Source organism: Zalophus californianus, chromosome 6, assembly GCF_009762305.2.
Source record: "Zalophus californianus isolate mZalCal1 chromosome 6, mZalCal1.pri.v2, whole genome shotgun sequence".
Classification (NCBI taxonomy): domain Eukaryota; kingdom Metazoa; phylum Chordata; class Mammalia; order Carnivora; family Otariidae; genus Zalophus; species Zalophus californianus.
This window is the reverse complement of record NC_045600.1, coordinates 58,917,636-58,938,191: the sequence shown is the minus strand read 5'-3', so window position 1 is coordinate 58,938,191 and position 20,556 is coordinate 58,917,636. Positions and strand designations below refer to the sequence as shown.

Sequence of the window (20,556 nt, the reverse complement as noted above, 5' to 3'; positions counted from 1 at the left end):
ACTGTCCCGCTTTTGACTCTGGAACCACAGTATTTCTGTTTGATATGCTCACTGCCCCCCCACCCCCACCAAAAAAGGAAAGGCAACCTACAAAGTACTATTAACTGAAACACTGCTACAGTAGACCTCAATGTTGCCATAACTGTTTGCCAACAAAAACATGGGAACCTTCTGCCTTCCAAATTGTAAGTGAGTGCATCTGATTAGAGGATCCTAAGTCACATCTAGGACACTGGCTGCTGGAGAGTTTTACCTCAGTAGTTCAGGAAAGCACATTAGAAGGAGGATAATTTGGGAGTTGAGGGGCAGTCTACTATATTCACCATAATGGCAGTTGAACTTTATCTTCTCTTTGAATTAAAATATTTGACTAGTTGAGCTAGGAGGCTTTTCTCCATGACTCTACTTTGGCAAGCCCTATCTCCACAAGCCTAGCTTTGGGTGGGCCTGTTTCTTTAAGAGCAGGTATGGTAGGATCTGATAGGATCTGAGGGTTTCAGCATCTTATTAAGTAACTAAGGTCAGTTGGGTGCTTTGTGTACTCTTAGTCTTCACATTTCATGGCTCATAAAGTGATTGTTCATATAATGGTATATCAAAAAGAGGGACCGTTGGCTCTAAATACTTCCACGTGAAATTGATACAGCCATTGTCGGTGCAGGCCCATTTTGTACTCATTTTATAGTTCTTTTATAGCAAGTGCAAAAATTAGTACAAATTAATACACAATTTAATACACAATTAACGTTATTTTAAAGCAGTTTGTAAGTCAATCATAAATAACACATTTTGCCTTCAAATTTTCACTTAACTCATCTCTTTGGCTTAATTAAGGCCTTTGCTTATAAGTTTTGTATCTCATGTATATCTTAACATATATGTATAGTGTGTAGCCTAGAGGGGAAGACTTAATGCCATAGTTTTTTGGTTCATCCTGGCAAGATATGATTCAAGAAGAGAAAACTTCACTGTGAGAAGGCAGTTCTGCTTGGGCTGACACTTTACCTCACTCTAAGAAATGAGACCATTTCCTGTGGGCCTGGAGTGGGGAACAGGTCAGTGATCAGAAAGTAGAGACCTTTTTACTTCTTTTGTAATTAAGCTTTCACAGTGTGAATTTCTTATTTTAATATAATAAAATCATCATAAAGGTTACTACTAAAATGTATACAGAACCAAAGAGAAATTATTTTGAATTATTTCCCATTTCTAATTATCTGACTTCTGCACTATTTCTGCCTAGTACAGATATCAAATGTTAACGTGTTTATTTCAGCAGAGATATGAAATGAGACTCATCAGTGACCTAAAAAAAACAATGTATTGTTTTTATCATACTATAGAATACTGCAAGGAATTCCTGTTATGGATCGCAATCAAGAATGTGTTCCTGTCCTCCCACCACCACCAGTGGTACTACCTCATTTGACACAAAGACCTAGACAGCTTGCTCACAAACCACACCTACAACTCTTGGGAGAGGAAGTAAGAACTTCCTTTAAATATTACTTTTCTCTATCTTACAGTTCTCAAACTTTTTGGTTTCAGGACCCTTTTTATAATCTTAGGAGTCACTGAGGACCTCAATAATTATTTATGTGGGTTATATCTTTTTAAAAAAGATTTTATTTGTTTATTTGAGAGAGAGAGAGAGAGAGAGAACACGTGCATGAGTGGGGGATGCGGGAGAGGGAGAAGCAGGCTCTCTGCTGAGCAGGGAGCTGGACACAGAGCTCGATGCCAAGACCCGGGGATCATGACCCAAGCCGAAGGCAGACACTTAATCAACTGAGCCACCCAGGTGCCCCTGTGTGGGTTATATCTATTGACATTTACAAATATTGGGAATTAAAACTGAGAAAATGCTAAGTGTTTATTTTCTAAAAATAACAGTAACAAAATATTAGCATAAAATGTGTTTTTATGAAAAATAATTACATTTTTGAAAACAAAAAATTTAAGGAGAAAACTAGGGTTGTTTCACATGTTTTGCAATCTCTTTAATGTGTGGCTTACTGGAAGATGGCTGTCTGCTTCTGCATTCAATTTTGTGGTAGGTTGTTTTGGTTGAAACATATGAGGAAAATTCTGGTCTCACACAGCTGCGTAGTTGGAAAATATTATTTTAATATATTTTTAATGTAATTATGGATATATTTTTTAGATAATATACCAAAACTTAAGTAGTAGTTTCTTGAAAGTTGTTGCAAGCCTTGTACTTCTGGGGAAGATGGAGAAAAAGTACTTTTACTCCTCCCTGTTCTTCCTGCTAAGTACAACTAAAAATGCTGATTTACAAACATAAAAGGCTCTTGAAAAGTGGAGAACAAAGCACATTAACTAGAAACTTTGGCACCCAAGAAATGACATGGCAGTGAGTTAGTTCCTTGGGTTTTCTTTTTTTGCTACATATATACTAGACTTGGTGCTGAGAAATCTGTTAACCTAGAAACAAAAAATTGGCAAAGGAAAAAAAGCTCCAACAAAAACCTACTCTCTTTAGCCAAAAAAAAAAAAAAAAAAAAAAACAGGAAAGGGATAGGCAAGCAAGACAGAAAAATTTTTAGACAATAACTGCTCCATTCCAGCTAAATACCACAGAAAAAAGTGGCCCCACCCTCACCATCAAAAGCCTACTGGGAAATTGAAACCTTACTCTTGCCAGAAAATAATGAGGCACTCTTACACCCTGCCAGGGTGGAATCAAAGAAGGCTGAATGTGGAGCTGGGACTTTCATCTTAACAGAGTGTTAATGAGATTCCTCCTCCATATTGTCATTTGCAACCACATGGGGATCTTGGAATTCTATCCTCAAGTAGTGGTAATGACCACATCTCCCCTTCTCCACTGCGATTGTATCAGAGGAAGCCTAGTGGAGTGTCAGCTAAAACAGAAGCATTAAATAAGATCAAGAGTAAAATGGCATTTTTCACGTAAATAGAACAAACAATCCTGAAATATGTGTGGAGCCACAAAAGATACTGAATAGTCAAAGCAGTCTTGAGAAAGAACAAAGCTAGAGGTATCATGCTCCCTGATTTCAAACTATATTATAAAGTTCTAGTAATCAAAACAGTGTGGTATCACCATAAAAACAGACACATAGATCCATGGAGCAGAATAGAGAGCCTAGTAATAAACCCATGCTTACATGGTCAATTAATTGTTGGCAAAGGAGCCAAGAATATACAGTTGGGAAAGGACAGTCTCTTCAATAAATGGTGTTAAAACTGCACAGCAACATGGAAAAGAATGAAATTGTACCACTATCTTACACCATACATAAAAATTAACTCAAAATGGATTAAAGACCTGAGTGTAAAACCTGAAACCATAAAACTCCTAGAAGAAAACAGATGGTAAGCTCCTTGACATTGGTCTCGACAATGATTTCTTGGATTTAACACCAAAAGCAAAGGCAACAGAAGCAAAAGTGAACAAGTAGGATTATGTCAAACTAAAAAGCTTCTGCACAGCAAAGGAAACTATCAATAAAATGTAAAGGCAACCGGGGCACCTGGGTGTCTTAGTCAGTTAAGCCTCTGGGCCTTTGGCTCAGGTCACGATCCGAGGGTCCTGCTCATTCTATTTCTCTTTCTTTCTTTCTCTTTCTCAAGTGAATAAATGAAATCTCAAAAAAAAAAAATGAAAAGGCAACCTACTAAATGGGAGAAAATATTTATAAATCATATATCTGATAAGGCATTAATATCCAAAATATATAAAGAACTTATACAACTCAATAACAAAAAACAAGAACAAAAACAAAGCCCCCCAAAAAATCCAATTAAAAAATGGGAGGATCTAAGTAGAATTTTTCCAGAAAAGATACAGATGGCCAACAGCTACATGAAAGGATGCTCAACATCACTAATCATCAGGGAAATGCAAACTGAAACCACAATGAGATATCACCTCACACCTGTTAGAATGGCTATCATCAAAAAGACAAGAAATAACAAGTGTCGATGAGGATGTGGAGAATAGGGAATCCTTGTGCTCTGTTGGTGGGAATGTAAATTGGTACAGCCACAATGGAAAACAGTTTCCTTAAAAAATTAAAAATAGAACTACCACATGATTCAATAATCCTACTTCTGGATATTTGCCCAAAGAAAATGAAAACACTAGAAAAGATACATGCAACCCCCTCACGTTTATTGCAACATTATTTACAATAGCCACGATATGGAAACATCTTAAATGTCCACTGATGGATGAATGGATAAAGAAAATGTGACAGCATACACACACACACACATACACACACACACACACATATGCATGCACACACTCACAGAGCAATATTATCCAGCCATAAAAATGAAATCTTGCCATTTGTGACAACTTGGATGGACTTTGAAGGCATTATGCTAAGTGAAATAACCATACAGAGAAAGACAAATGATCTCACTTATATGCAGAATCTAAAAACAACCCACCACCTCCAAAACAAGGTCATAGATACAGAGAACAGAGTGGTGGTTGACAGAGATGAGGGGTGGGGAGGTGGGAGATATGGGTGAAGGGAGTCAAAATGTACAAGCTTCTAGTTATAAAATAAAAAAGTAATGGAGATGTATAACATGGAGACTATAGTTAACAATACTGCATTGCATATTTGAAAGTTGCTTAGACAGTAGATCTTGAAAGTTTCTTTTCATAAGAAAAGAAATTGTGTAACTATATATGGTGATGAATATTGACTAGACTTATTGTGGTGATCATTTTGCAACATATACAAATATCAAATCATTATATTGTACACTTGAAACCAATATAATGTTATATGTCAATTATACTTCAAATAACAAAAATAAACAGAAAAGAAATAGAAAGTCTTAGGAAAGAAATTGAAAACATCGGGAAGAAACACAAACATTTTAGAATTGAAAAATATAATTGAAATAAAAAGCTTAGTGGATGGGCTCAAAAGTAGGGTGGAGGAGAACAGGAATCAGTGAACTTGAAGATAGAAGAATAGAATTTATCCAGTCTGAACAACAAAGAGAGATAGATTAAAAAAATTTTTACAGACTTGTGGGAACAGGTCCTTAGGGACCTGTGGGCGTAAATAAAAAATCTAGCATATGTGTTATTGAAGTCCTGTAAGGAGAAGAAAAAGAAGAGGAGGTGGTGGTGGCTGAAAATGTGTAGGAGGAAATAATGGCTGAAAACTTTCCAAATTTAGAAAAAGACAAACATACTTAGGAAGCTGAGCAAACCCCAAGCAGGAAAAAATCTAAGGAAATTTGTACTAAGCCACATAATAGTCAAACTTCTGAGAAGTAATGACATAGAAAAAACCTTGAAAGCACCAAGAGAGAAACAACATGTTATCTATAGGAGAAAAACAATTTGAATGGCAGTGGATTTCTCATCAGAAACTAGGGAGGCCAGAAATCAGTCCTATATCCAGAGAAAATATCCTTTGGGAATGAAGGGGAATCAAGACGTTTTCAGATGAAAGGAAAGAGAATTTGTTGCTGGCAGATTTGACCTAAAAGAATGACTAGAGGAAGTTCTCTAAATAGGAGGAAAATGATAAAAAGAAGAAATCTTGGAATATCTAGAAGGAACAAAAACGTGTAAAGCAAAAATATGATTAAAGCATTAGTTTCCTTCACCTTTTGAGTATTCCAAATTATGTTTGTCAGTTGAAGCACAAAATTATCATGTTGTTAAATGTATATAGAGGAAATGTTTAAAATAATTATAAATGGGGAAGGGCATACAGGGAGGTAAGGTTTCATATCACTTGAACTGGTAAAATGATGACATTTGTAGACTTTGACAAATTATGTTTATATAATGTAATTCCTAGAGAAAAACTAAAAAGCTATACAAAGAGATACACTCAAAAACACCATAGATAAATAAAAGTGGAATTTAAAAATATATCCAGGTAACAGGAAGGCAGGAAAAAGAAAACAGAGAAACAAAAGATACCGGAGAGAACAAACAAAACAAAAAATGAAATGTTAGACTAAATCCCCAAGTTAAATATAAATTGTCTGGATACACCAATTAAGTGAATGGAGATTGCAGAGTAGACTGAAAAACATAACCCAAGTAACTGACTTCAAATATAATGATATAGGAGGTTGAAAACAAAGGTGTAAAAAAAAGGTATATCATGCAAACATAAAGAAAAGCAGATTATTAGTTAATATTAATATCATTAATATCAGGTAAAGCAGACTTTCAAGCAAAGAAAATTATCAGAGGGGCATTATATTATGATAAAAGTGTCAATCTGCCAGGAAGACATAGCAGTCTTAAGAAGCGTGTGCACCAAAGAACAGACCTGCAAACTATATGAAGCAAAAACTGGAATGAGAAATAGGCAATTCCACAATTACAGTTAGAGATGTCACCACCTCTCTAAATAATTGATGAAAACACTTAGAAAATCAGCAGAGATATAGGAGAACTCAAAAACTCCATTAACCAATAGAATCTAGTTGAAATTATAGAACATTATACCCAATGAAAGCAGGATCACACATTCTTTTCAAGTTCCCAAAGGACATATACCAAGATAGAGCAAATCCATAATGGAATCATATTAGAGAACAATAACAAAGATAACCAAAAAAATCTCCAAATATTTGGAAGCTAAACAATAAAGTTAAAAGTAACTGCATTAACAAGAAAGTCTCAAGAGATTAAATATATATATATATATATATATATACACATTTTAAGATTTTATTTATTTGATAGAGAGCAAGCATGAGCAGGGGGGAGGGGCAGAGGGACAAGCATACTCCCCACTGAGTGTGGAGCCCAATGGACACAGGGCTTGATCCCAGGACCCTGAGATAATGACCTGAGCCAAAATCAGACACTTAACCAACTGAGCCACCCGGGTGCTCCCCCCACCTTTTTAAAAAACTGAACATGCACCTACCACTCAGCAATAAAAAGGAAGGAACTCTTAATATGTGCAACTATAAGGATGAATCTTCAGAGAATTACACTGAAAAAGCCAATTTTAAAAGATTACATACTGTATGGTTTCCTTATATAACATTCTTGAAATAACAAAATTATAGAAATGGAAGACAGATTAGTGGTTTCTAGGGTTTCAGGTTGGGGGGGTCAGATGAGTGTGTCTATAAAAGGACAACATGAGGGATCCTTGTGATGAAAATGTTTTGTATTTTGACTGTGTTATTGTACTGTAGTTTTGCAAGATGTTACCTTTGAGGGAAACTGGGTAAAGGATAGATGGGATCTCTCTTACTATTTCTTAAAACTGCATGTGAATCTATAATTATCTCAAAATAAAAAAAGTTTAATAAAAAATTGTGATCATTAGAGCAAAAAAAAAGAGCAACTAAACTTAGTTATAAAGGTAATCTTGAGTGATAATTTGTATAGCTAAACGAGAATGTATTAAGTGATAATTCCCACAGCTAAAGGCACATCAATGACTTTCATGCCTTGATACATTAAAATCTATTGTTATAATGTTGGAGAGGTTAGGGAGAAAGGGGAACCCTCTTACACTGTTGGTGGGAATGCAAGTTGGCAACAGCCACTTTGGAAAACAGTGTGGAGGTGCCTCAAAAAATTAAAAATAGAGCTACCCTATGAGCCAGCAATTGCATTCCTGGGTATTTACCCCAAAGACACAGATGTAGTGAAAAGAAGGGCCATATGCACCCCAATGTCCATTGCAGCAATGTCCGCAATAGCCAAACTGTAGAAAGAGCCGAGATGCCCTTCAACAGATGAATGGATAAAGAAGATGTGGTCCATATATACAATGGAGTATTACTCAGCCATCAGAAAGGACGAATACCCAACTTTTACATCAACATGGATGGGACTGGAGGAGATTATGCTAAGTGAAATAACTCCGGCAGAGAAAGTCAATTATCATATGGTTTCACTTATTTGTGGAACATAAGGAAGAGCATGGAGGACACTAGGAGAAGGAAGGGAAGAATGAAGGGGGGGAATCGGAGGGAGGGGGACAAACCATGAGAGACGATGGACTCTGAGAAACAAAGTGAGGGTTCTAGAGGGGGGGGGTGGGGATGGGTTAGCCTGGTGATGGGTATTAAGGAGGGCGCGTACTGCGTGGAGCACTGGGTGTTATACGAAAACAATGAAGCATGGATCACTACATCAAGAACTAATGATGTAATGTATGGTGACTAACATAATAAAATAAAATTAAATGAAAAAAACAAAAAAAACTATTGTTGTTTTGTACTTTGAGTGAATTTTTTACCCATTTATGATTTGTGAATTTTTAAAAAAATATTTTATTTATTTATTTGACAGAGAGAGACACAGTGAGAGAGGGAACACAAGCAGGGGGAGTGGGAGAGGGAGAAGCAGGCCTCCCGGTGAGCAGGGAGCCCCATGCGGGGCTTGATGCGGGGCTTGATCCCAGAACGCTGGGATCACCACCCGAGATAAGGCAGACGCTTAACGACTGAGCCACCCAGGCGCCCCGATTTGTAACATTGTACATCGGTTATTTGTTCGAGTTATGTAACTCTTCAAATGTATCAACATTTTACTATATATATAATATCAAAATATCTTATTTTTAATATTATCAGATAAAGATTTTAGCATTGTGTTAGAAGGTGGAGGAGGGACAGTAAAGTATCCTCCAGACTGAGAAGGCACATTGAGACTGAAAAACGAAGCAAACAACTGCATACTATTCACACAGTTTTATTCAGGGTAACTTGCTGACAGGAGGGATAGGGCACACAAATGACTCAGGTACTATGCGGCTGCTCTCCGTCCAATCTGGACCTTAACCCTTACCTTTTACAGAGCGAGGGGCATGGTGATAAGGTCAAAGAGTAGTTCTCTAAAGTGACGCCATCTGTGCACCAGTCATCTCTACTGGTTACCTAAAGTGGGGCCTTTCATGCACCGCTTTACGGAAGATCAGGGTGAGCCTTCCCACATTCCCGTCAGAGTATACATTAACCTCCATGAGGCCTGGAACATGTGGTACTGAGGGAGGTCCTTGCGTGGGCATGAACAAGATGGAGAGCCAAACATGGAGTTGGTGTTCTCCGCACTCCTACACACTGGGAACCTGACAGACTCATGGTGAGAGTCACACATTTTCCAAATTTCTCATTTTTGCTAACAGCTTAAATTTTTTCATTGGCACAAATACTCTGAAGGGTTTTATTCGAAATGACAGGATTGCTTCATTCATTTTCAAGATAATGCTTGCCATATACTCATCTGAATGAACAGTTTGATGTTTGTCCTCTCAAATGAAAATGGTGGCTAGTTCAGTTCACAACTCTAACAGTAGCACATGTGTTTTTCCTCAAAACCACCATCCTACTTCACTGTGGCCACAGGAACACTTTATGTGTACTTCTCATTTAGTCGCATTGATGTGTACTTAAAAAAAGATGTGTGCTTAAAAGTTGAGATGTAATAAAATTAACAATTTTTCCTGCTTTCTGGTGGGCACTTTTAAGGAGCAGCTGCCTTGATTCATGCTAAGGTGCCATCAGTTTTGTTCAATTTTTTTGTTTTTTAACCATCAGTGCAAATTTCAACACAGAGGAAAGGCAAATAGCCTCTAAATATTATTGAGTGAATAGTTTTCAATTGTGGAAAGGTATTGCAAAGGTCTTGAAAAGCCCTTTGTAAAGATCTTGAGCTCTTTAGAGTCTCAGACCACATTTTGAAAAGTCTCATTCATCCTTATGTTTCACTTATATGAAGCTTAATTTACCCCTAGGAACTAATTTGCATGTCTCTCTCCCTTATTGAACAGAATATTCTGATTTTGGCTCTTCAATGTGAACGTGAGTTTTTGTATTGGCTTGTAATATTACATAGTAACCATAGGGGTTGTGCAGGTGCTATTATACTGAGTCAAGCTTGTTGCTTCATAGTAATTCAGTTTGCTGTGCAATCTCGATTCTCCTGTTAAGTACCAACAGCTACCAACCCTGTCATTTCTAACCGTTTTTCCTTGTTCTTAGAAAGTTCTGAGAATTGCAGGGGAAATCAATTTACCACAATGAGTGTTTCTTCACTAGTTTAATTTGATAAATTCTCTCCTGAAGGTGCACCTGTGCTTTTCCTTAATAGCATAGTTTCTGCTTGCTTAGTGATACATTTTCCTCTCTTCCCACTTGGAGGGTTGTATCTTGCTTACTTCTAGGGAAATCATTTTATTCTGGAGGCTTACGCTGCTGGACATCTATCTACTACATGGAAGGAATTACTGTATTGTATGTGTCCTATCATTTGAAAGTCTGAAATTTTCTTAATTTCTAGGTGATCTTTGGAAGAAGAGTTGTCAGCTGATTTTGGAAAATTTTATTCATCTTTTAGCAATGACTTCCTGGCTCTAGGTCTATACAGCATAAAGTGATACAGTGTGCCCAGCAAAACAGAGGGCAAGTGAGATGGAAACTTAATTTTGAATTCATATGGTGGACAAATTAACCTGGCAACTACAAAATCTGCTTTTCTCTAAATACTCTCTTGGTACTTAGGAAATGTGATCAAGTGTATAGAATGGTTGAAATATACCTGACTAGACATAAAAGTGGTCAAGACTCAATGTCACCTTATAATTGTGGATCTTTATTTACTGTGTTTAGGTCTTTGTATATTACTCTAAAAAGTGTGTAACATCCATACTCCAGGAGATTTCACTCTTAAGGCTTCATAGTTAATGCTATAGTAATGCTTGCAAATTGATGCTTTAAAATTATTTGAGGTCATTTTTCTGGTGAAAAATCTTTTGGGGAAAATGAATAGTCCAAGTAAGTGTTATTAAAAGTCAATGGAAATATTATAATACCATGCTTTCAAGCAGCCATTATTTTTAGAATCTTACCACATTTTCTTGAAGATTTTGTCATGAATGCCTGATTAATTTTTATGCCTCCAACTATTTTTTTTAAAGATTTATCCATTCATTTGAGAGAGAAAGAGGGCGCATGCATGCATGTTCAGGGGAAGGGGAGTGGGTAGAGGGAGAGAATCTCCAGCAGAATCCCCACCGAGTGCACAGTCCAACATGGGGCTCAATCCCAAGACCCTAAGATCACCACCTGAGCCATAATCAAGAGTTGGACGCTCAACCGACTGAGCCATCCAGTCACCCGAATGCCTCCGACTATTTTTAAAAATAATTTTGTCTTTTATTGTTTGCTTTATTATTATTTATTGATAATGAACTTTATTTTGTAGAATTGTTTTAGAGTACAGACAAGTTACAAAGGTAGTATAGAGGTTTCCCATATATTATATATCCTGTTTCCCCTGTTATTAATATGACAATATTGGATTGAATAGTGGCCCCAAAGAGATATGTTCAAGTCCTAACCCACAGTACCTGTGAATGTTACCTTATTTGGAAACAGGGTCTTTGCAGATATAATTCAGGGTCTTGGGATGAATCCTGGATTTAGAGTGGGCCCTAAATCCAATAGGACAGGGTCCTTATAAGAGGAAAATGCCGCTCGAACACACAGGGAGGAAGACCATGTGACAGCAGAGGCAGAGATTGGAATGATGCAGCTGCAAGCTAAGAAATGCCAAGGACTGATGACAACCACTTGAAGCTAGAAAGAAGCAAGGAAGGATTCTTCCCTAGAAACTTCAAAGGAGCATGGACCTTCCTACAACTTGCTTTTGGACTTCTAGTCTCCAGAGCAGTGAGAGAATACATTTCTGTTAGTTTAAACCACCCAGTGGTAATTTGTTATGGCAGCCTTAGGAGATTAATACAGCCTACAGTACCATGACCCAATATTTATACAGTATCATTAACTAAGGTCCATACTTCATTCACATTTCTTTAGTTTTTATATAATGTCCATTTTCTTTTCCAGGATCCCATCCAGGATACCACATTATATTTAGTTGTCATATTTAGTTGCCTTAGGTTTCTCCTGGCTGTGACAATTTCTGAGACTTTGAGGGGGTAGTGGTCAGATATTTTGTAGAATGTCCTCCAATTGGGATTTGCCTGATGTGATTTTGGAATTAAGACAACTGAGGTAAAGTGCCATTTTAATCACATCATATCAAAGGTACATATTATCAACATTGTTATCACTGTTGATGTGAACCTTAATCATCTCAGGTAGTATTTGCCAAGTTTCTTCATTGTGTAGTTTCCCTTTTTCCCCGTTTCCATACTGTAGTCTTTGGAATGTGGAGTTGTGCTCTACCTTCTTAAGAACAGAGTATAACAAAAAAATTAATCTGTATTTGTGCAAATTTGTCTATTCTTATTTATTTATTCATTCAATTATTTATATCAGTATGACTCGTGGATATTTATGTTGTACTTTGAGTTATACTCCAATAATACTTTATTATTATTTTGTTAATATATTTTGAGCTTTGGTTATTAAAAGTTCCTTCGGTTGTCTCCTATGTCCCTTCTACATAACCCATTACTGTGGGATCTTTTTTTAAAAACAGGCTCATCTTGTATATTTCCTGCCCCAGTCCATAGAATCAGCCATTTATATAAGAAACCCTAGTTGCCTTTATTGGAGAATGTGATTAGAAACCAAGATCTAGGCATTAGGTGTGCCTGGGCATTGTTGCTTCCAGGCCTTATCAACTGACACAGCAAGGAAATATGTATGGTATACTAACTCCTGTAAATATTTCTATATGTGATCATCTATGTTTAAATTAAGCTAAACATGAGTTCATAATGATGTCTTCAACTCTAATCCATTACCACATGATCCTTCTAACCTCCTCTCTTGCTTTTCTTTAAACTCCCAATCAAACAGCGATAACCCTGGCTTCTACCGTCTTCCATCCATTTACTTAACTGTTCAATTCCAGTGTAGAAGTATCAGAATTATTAACCCATATTTCTGTGGTATACAACTTCACCAACTAAAGTACAGTGTTATGTACCATTTCTTTTGCCTTTACTTTTGTAGACTATACTCGTTTCCAAGGCTGCTAAGGTCAGCAACTCCTCCCCCCCCCCGCCCACTTCAGTGAGGTGGTTTCATATTTTATAATACAGTTAGGTTGTTTTGTTATATTCTGCATTCCATACTGGGATTCCTCTTGATTTCCTAAATGATTTTTTAAAATTTACATACACAAAAATTCACTCTTTGTGCTCTAAAGTTCAGTAGCTTTTGACAAACACATAATGTTATATAGCCACAATTCCAGTATCATATAGAATAATTTCACCTCCCTAAAAAGTCACCTATGCCTGATTAAGTTTTATTTTGAAAAAACAAACAGTTATAGAAACCAAACTAACATACACCTGGGGACACTTTATCAAGAATTGATGCTAATTTTTTTGTCATACTTGTTCCAGATTTTTTAAAGTAAAAGAAATTTAAAAAATAAGAAGTCCTTTTGTACTTTTTTCTAATTCCATTTCCCTTCCTTCTCATTCAAGGGCAGTTACTGTTACAGTTGCAGTCTTTCTAGTCCATGATTTTATACTTTAATAGATGTATTTGTGACACTAAACAATAAATACTATAGTTCTGCATGTTCTAGAGACATTTATATATGGGGCACTATTTTGTATGCATCTTTCTAAAATTTACTTATTATACTGTCAATAGTATGCTTCTAAGATCCATCTGTGGTTTATAATTTTTGGGCTTGAATAACCTTATAGTATTAGTTATATGACTATGCCATATTTTATTCATCTGTTTTTCTATTAATGGACATTTGGATTGGGCTTTGTTTTTTGCTATTTCATATGCTGTATGAACATCCTTGTACATATCTCTTCATGAAATGTGTAAGAATTTTCTTAAAATATATAGCTGGAATTGAAATTCCTGGGTCATAAGGCATGTACATTTTTTCTTTTCCTAGAAATGGCCAGTTTGCCTCCAGTGTGGTTCTAGTAGTTTCCCCACATTCTCAGCATCAGTTAGAATTGCCAACTTTACATTTCTGCTAATTTGATGGGTATGAAAAGTTGTCTTTCCCAGACTTTCAGGGGCTGTGGTACCAATTAACTCCCTATCTAGGCCACTAGAAACACTTTTGATGGGAGTTGGGGTTTTTACACTAGAGATCATTTGTTAGTTTCTAATAGCTTTTTATTTTCAAAGGTGTCTGCTTATCCAGGATGTACGAAGTTGTTTTGGAATCTAACTCCACCCAAATTCTCTGTTCCAGTATCTGTTATGAAGGAAACGCTATATCCAAAATATGAGGTAACACACAGAATGACTTTTCTCTGTTGTTGTTGTTTAATAATTAAATTGTATAATTGATTATGACATTAAATTGTACTGGACAGTTGCTGTGTAAATTGCCAGACAACCATTGCCATAATTGAGAATGACTGGATGGTACTATAGCATTGCACTTAATCCATATTACTTTAGCCAGTCAAGATTATTCTGTTTTCTTTTTGAAAAAATAGTTCATTTGACTGAAGTTTCAAGATATAGAACTACTCAGGTTGTTTAGAAGATCTTCATGTCATTTTCATTTGCTTTTAAAGTGAACTTTTAGGGGCGTCTGGGTGACTTAGTTGTTAAGCGCCTGCCTTATTTTTTTAAAAAAATGAAGTGAACTTTTAGTTAGTTTAATGTAAAAAAAGCTTAACATCACCGAATACAGTTATTGCTCTTTTTTCTTCTTCCCTTAAAGAGTGTTTGCTCTCATTTTATGTTATATTGATTATTTTAAAACTTAGAAAAGTCAAGAGAAGAAAACCAAGTTCACTTATTATTCTTCTGCAGACAATTACTGTCCACTTTTTTGGTCCATTTTCTTTCATTGTTAAAAATTTTTCTTCCTCCTCCTTTTCTCTTTTCCCCCCTTTCTTCCTTTTAATTTTTTTCCTCTTAAAACAATTCTGTGATGAACATTATTGTGCATAATTTTTTAATGGTACTTAGGATTATTTTATTTGCACAGGATTTTAGGCAGCTTACTAAAACTCATACCAGAAAACAATAAAACAGAGGCACCTGGGTGGCTCAGTCGTTAGGTGTCTGCCTTCGGCTCAGGTCATGAACCCGGGGTCCTGGGATCGAGCCCCGCATCGGGCTCCCTGCTCAGCGGGAAGCCTGCTTCTCCCTCTCCCACTCCCCCTGCTTGTGTTCCCTCTTTCGCTGTGTCTCTCTCTGTCAGATAAATAAATAAAATCTTAAAAAAAAAATAAAAAAGGAAAACAATAAAACAAAACGTTGAAGAAATCATAGGGAGAACATAAGAAGGGTAATAGTGTTATTGAGTCAGAGGTAAAATTAAATTAAAAATTTCTGTCCATATATGCTGTTGCTTGAAATGGAATAATCAATTTACCTTTTACTTTCCTTGCAACCAAGGTAGGGATGGAATCACATTCATATTTGACCGATTCTGAATGTTAATGTTGAAACATCTTTACATTTTTTAGATTACTTGGTCATGGTGTATTATGCTTAAATATTATGTTGAATTCTGTTAGGCAATATTTTATTTTTAATATATATTCATGGTGAAATATGTATGTAGTATCTTTTTTTCCTTTGTTGAACTCTCCTATTAGGTTTATTCTTGCTTCATAAAGTTAATTGGGTAACATTTCATTTTTTTTAAATACCCTGAAATTAATATAACATAAAAATAATCTAGAAAATTCAGAAGAACTCAGTGGAAACATTTGAACCTTTTGGGAAGGTAATTGTTTGACAATTAAAATGTTTTCTTTTCTATAATATTACACTGTATGTTAACTAACTGGAATTTAAACAAAAACTTTAAAAAAAGAGTCCTGTGCTTAGCTCTTTGAAACTACACTGAGTATAATATGCTTTCGAGCATATCTTCCTTCATTAAGATGTAAATGTTTGCAAAAATATGTAGAAGAATATCGGAACAAATTTATGCTTAACTCATTGAAAAAAAAGATTGGCTGTTCAGTGTTTTTTATTTGTTTTAATTTATTTTTTATTTTAATTCCAGTATAGTTAACATACAGTGTTATATTGGTTTCAAGTGTACCATATAGTGACTTAACGATTCTATAAATTACTCAGTGCTCATCATGATAAGTGTGCTCTTTAACCCCTGTCACCTGTTTCACACATCCCCCCACCCCCCCACCCGGTCCCCAGTAACCATCAGTTTGTTCTCTATAGTTAAGAGTCTGTTTCTTGGTTTGTCTCTCCCTTTTTTTTCCTTTGTTCATTTTGTTTCTTAAATTCCACATATGAGTGAAATCATATGGTATTTCTCTGACTGACTTATGTCACTTAGCATAATACTCTCTAGCTCCAGCCACATTGTTGCAAATGGCCACGCTTTCATTCTTTTTCATGGCTGAGTAATATTCCATTGTGTGTGTGTGTGTGTGTGTGTGTGTGTGTGTGTGTGTGTGTGTACACATACACATCTCACCTCTTCTTTATCCATTCATATATCGATGGACACGGGCTGTTTCTATAAACTGGCTATTGTGGATAATGCTGCAATAAACATAGAGGAGCATATATCTTTTTGAATTAGTGTTTCACATTCTTTGAGTAAATACCCAGTAGTGCAATTACTGGATCATATGGTATTCTATTTTTAATTTTTTAAAAAATAGTCCCTATGCCCACTGTGGGCCTCAAACTCATCATCCTCAGATCAAGAATTACTTGCTATACTGACTGAACCAGTGAGGCACCCCTCTATTTTCAATTTTTTTATCCACACTTGTTTTCCATAATGGCTGCCTCAGTTTGCATTCCCACCAACAGTGCACGAGGGTTCCTTTTTCTTGGGTTGTTCAATGTTAAGTATTTTTTCTTGAGTCAATTGTTAATGTGTATTCTTATAGAAAGCCACCTATTTGATTGAAATGTATAAATTTTATGCAGTGTTTGTAGTCTCTCTAGTCTTCATCTCCATTTCTAATTTTGCATCATTTTCTTTCCTATTTCTAATCATATTTTTGAGAATTTTTTCTTCCCCAAAAATAATTTTTAGAAATGAGTTTAATTTTTTTGTCTTCTCTTGTTTTCAGTTACAAATGCTTTAGTCTCTAATTGTCAAATTACTATGCTCACCCCAGTATAAAACCATATTTAATTATTTTTAGCAAGATTTATAATGTAGGATCCCCTAGCTATTAGAAATCATGGCCTGTCAGCCAGAAAAACAAATAAGTTCAACCTAGCATCTTTGACCAAAAAAAACTTCTGGATTAATTCATTTTTGCCCCTCTGAATTTTTGTTACTTCTCTTTTTGTAAATTTTTTGGTTGTTGGCTTCCTGCTTTCTATAGACGGTTGACATTTCTATTGGGCATTTTTCTAATTTCTTGCATTGATTTACAATTTAATGAATTTCTTTATTTTTCTTCTTTTTAAGTAATATAAGTACTTCATGAATTTTCTTCTATGTAAGAGTTTGATCTTATTTCATAAATTTTTGTTTATAGTGTGTTCATTTATTTTCTAAATAATTTCTATTAATTATTCATTTTCATTATCTTTATGAGACATGATTTATGTGGGAAAGTGTTTTTAAACACTGTTTTGACTTGGCATTATTTTGTTTTAATTCTTTTCTTTATCCTTATTAACATAAGAAAATATAGTCTTTAGAATACCAGTTTCCCATCCAAGTACTATTGGTATTTGCTTTACAGTTTTCTATATGTTCCAATATTGTCTATTAATTCAATGGTATTCTAAGTTGTAACCATTTTTACATTGTGGCAGCACTAAGCAGAGCATAGACTTTCCATTCCATCTTGGATTTGAATCCCACTTACTTTCTGGATAATCTTTACTAGTATCTTAGTTTCTTGAAGCCTCAGGTTTTTTTTAATGTAAAATAGGTGTTCTGAGAATTTAGTGAGAGACTATATAGCGTATTGCCTAATGAATAATAAGTGCTCAATTAACAATAGATATAGCTGTTATATTGTCATATAATTCCATTCTTCTGTGGCATATTTCTTTCATTTGATCTATAAAACACTGTGTGTATGTGTTGTGGGGAGATGCCTGGCTGGCTCAATTGGAAGAGCATGTGACTCTTGATTTCCAGGTTGTGGGTTCAAGCTCCATGTTGGATGTAGAGATTACTAAAAAAGAAAATAAATAAATAAACTTAAAAAAATAAGAATAAAAAACACTGTTGGGGATTTTTCAGTGGTTGTGTTTTACTTATTTCTCCATGTGTTACCAGTAGTTTTTACTTTAGGTGATTAGAAGCTGTTTTATCTTTATTATGAATTTAGCAATGTTTTACCTTTATTATGAATTCTTTCTCTTATCAATTTTAAATGACCTACTTTAGCTTTTTTAATGCTGGAATTCTACTGTAATAGGGCTAGCCCTGTATTCTTTTCTGTCTGTGTTCAAGAATATTATCATTTTAATCCTCTGTTGTTTTTCTTTGTTTTTGTTTTCTTTCAGATGAACCATATATGTAGCATATCATTTATTTGGTATTATTATTATTATTATTTTGTGCTTTCTATCTTTTAAAAATTTTCTTTCTATTCTGTCTTTTGTTAAACCACCATTATTTTCTTTAGCAATATTATTGTTTTTGCTGTTTTGAGTAACAAGGCAAAATAAATTACTTAAGAACTTGCATGAGTAGTATATGAATACTTTAGTGTAGAAAAAATTCAAATGATACAGCCATGTATGGCATAAAGAGCACTCCCCACCTTGAAAGCTATCCTTTCCCAGTTCTCTTCTCTCTGAAGTTTACTAATATTAAATGTATTGTATGTATCCTTTCAGACATGTTTTTCATTTATGTAATGCAAGTGTTTTTATTTTTTTTTTACATGTGTGGAATCATGTAATCTATATTATTCTGCATCTTGAGTTTTTTGCTTAAAACATACTTCTGTTGATTCTCATTTATTGAATATTTACTATGAGCCAGACACTGCCAGGCACTTCACTTGTATTATTTCATTTGACCCTCCTATGAACCCAGAGAGGTACTAATTATGTCCCCAATCAAAAAAAGTCCCCTTCTCCCCATTTGTTCTGTTACCCTATTCCTTACCTCTTCCTGGTGCTAAAAGTCACTAACCCAGTTTAGAAGGGTATATTATATTTATTGCTGCAGATCAAATTATCCCCAAATTTAGCAGTTTAAAACAAACTATTATTATCTCACACAGTTTCTGAGGATCTGGAATCCACAGTTTCTGGCCTAACGGGGAGGTTCTGGCTCAAGATCTCTCATGTGGTTTTAGTCAGGATCTCAGCTGAGGCTGCATCATAAAAAACAAAAAACGAAACAAAGACAAACCTTCCCACAAACCACACTTGCACATATATCTTTGTATACAGATGTGTATTTTTCTATTTGGAATTCCTGGTCAAAGTATATGTGTAATTTAAATCTTGAAAGATTGTTGTGTATATTTGCATTTCCTTTTCTTAAGTGTAATCTAAACTTTTCATTTACTTAAGAAGATAATATTTTTTGGGGGGAAATATGTAATGAGCTAAAAGAAGAAGGTTCATAACATAAAGTATACTTAAGGATTGCCTTAGTGTAAGATTGGTGAATATTAATTTGCATAAGTAGTCATGGTATCCATGAAAATGTGATACTCACATCTCCTTCAAGGGAATCTGTTGACATAAGCTTGACTGCCAGCCTCCAGCTGTTGTCCTGTAGATCTATCATGGCATTCACTCTAAGGCCATTTTTCCTCTGGGCAGCTTCTAGCCAATGACTGAACACAACAGGTTTGCTAGAGGGGACCCATACCTGCTTGCTGTGGGATTGTTTCAACAGGCAGCTTTGGCTCAGGAACTTTCCATCTGCCTGGCTGAATCTCAGAACTACTCTGTGATCTGAAGCTCTTCCTACTCGCTCCTTCCTCTCTTCACCTTTCGCAGGTGTCAGCTGCATCATGGTCTGAAGTTTTCCTACTGCTCCCTCTCTTTGTTGCCTCCACTGGTAGCATCTGCTTCTAACTGAATTGACCCAGCTGGGGGGTAATATGAGTAATATGTAATTGAGTAATCAATATACTGTAGTGAGTACAATATTTTCCAAATTCTATGTTTATAAGTAGGGCATGTATTTTTCTCTCTTTGTATTTAGAAAATGTGAGTATAGGGAATTGAAAGTAGGCAGAAGTTTCTGAACAGAAGTAAGAACTGTAGTAAGACTCAGATTGGTTTCTAACCAGGACTGGTTACAACTGGTGATGATAGAGTAACCCATTAGAAAGATGGTCCAAAAGTCAGTCAGTGCTGGTGGTTGTTCATACCCAATGACTAGAAGAAAAAGGATCCAAAAGGACTTCTGGCATAAAAAGATGGCCCAGGACACTTTTCATGCATCCTAACTGGAATCAGACCTTTGTTCAAAGAATCCTTTGTTCAAAGGTTCCTTTGAATGGGAAATAGTATGTAGATACAAAGGTCTGTATGCCCTATGTTTTAAAGGTAAATTTAGCTGTTTATATATATTGTGATAACTCATATTTTTTGTTTTATCCTGACGTATAATTTATGTTTTTTATTGGCTCTGCCTTTGTTTGTTTCATTTTCTTCTTTTATTCCTTTTCTTAAATTTATCTTTTTTGTTGTTCCTTTTTAAAA

The 20,556-nt window shown here is 35.4% G+C and overlaps 1 protein-coding gene across 1 annotated transcript in view; it reads left to right on the top strand.

Moving 5' to 3' along the window:
• TTC6 (tetratricopeptide repeat domain 6) overlaps window positions 1-20,556 on the top strand; it is a 203,354-nt gene that overhangs the window by 98,939 nt on the left and 83,859 nt on the right. The window contains exons 7-8 of the mRNA XM_035728139.1: window positions 1,344-1,485; window positions 14,092-14,196. Coding sequence (XP_035584032.1) covers window positions 1,344-1,485; window positions 14,092-14,196 — 247 coding nt within the window. The remainder of the gene's footprint in view (window positions 1-1,343; window positions 1,486-14,091; window positions 14,197-20,556) is intronic.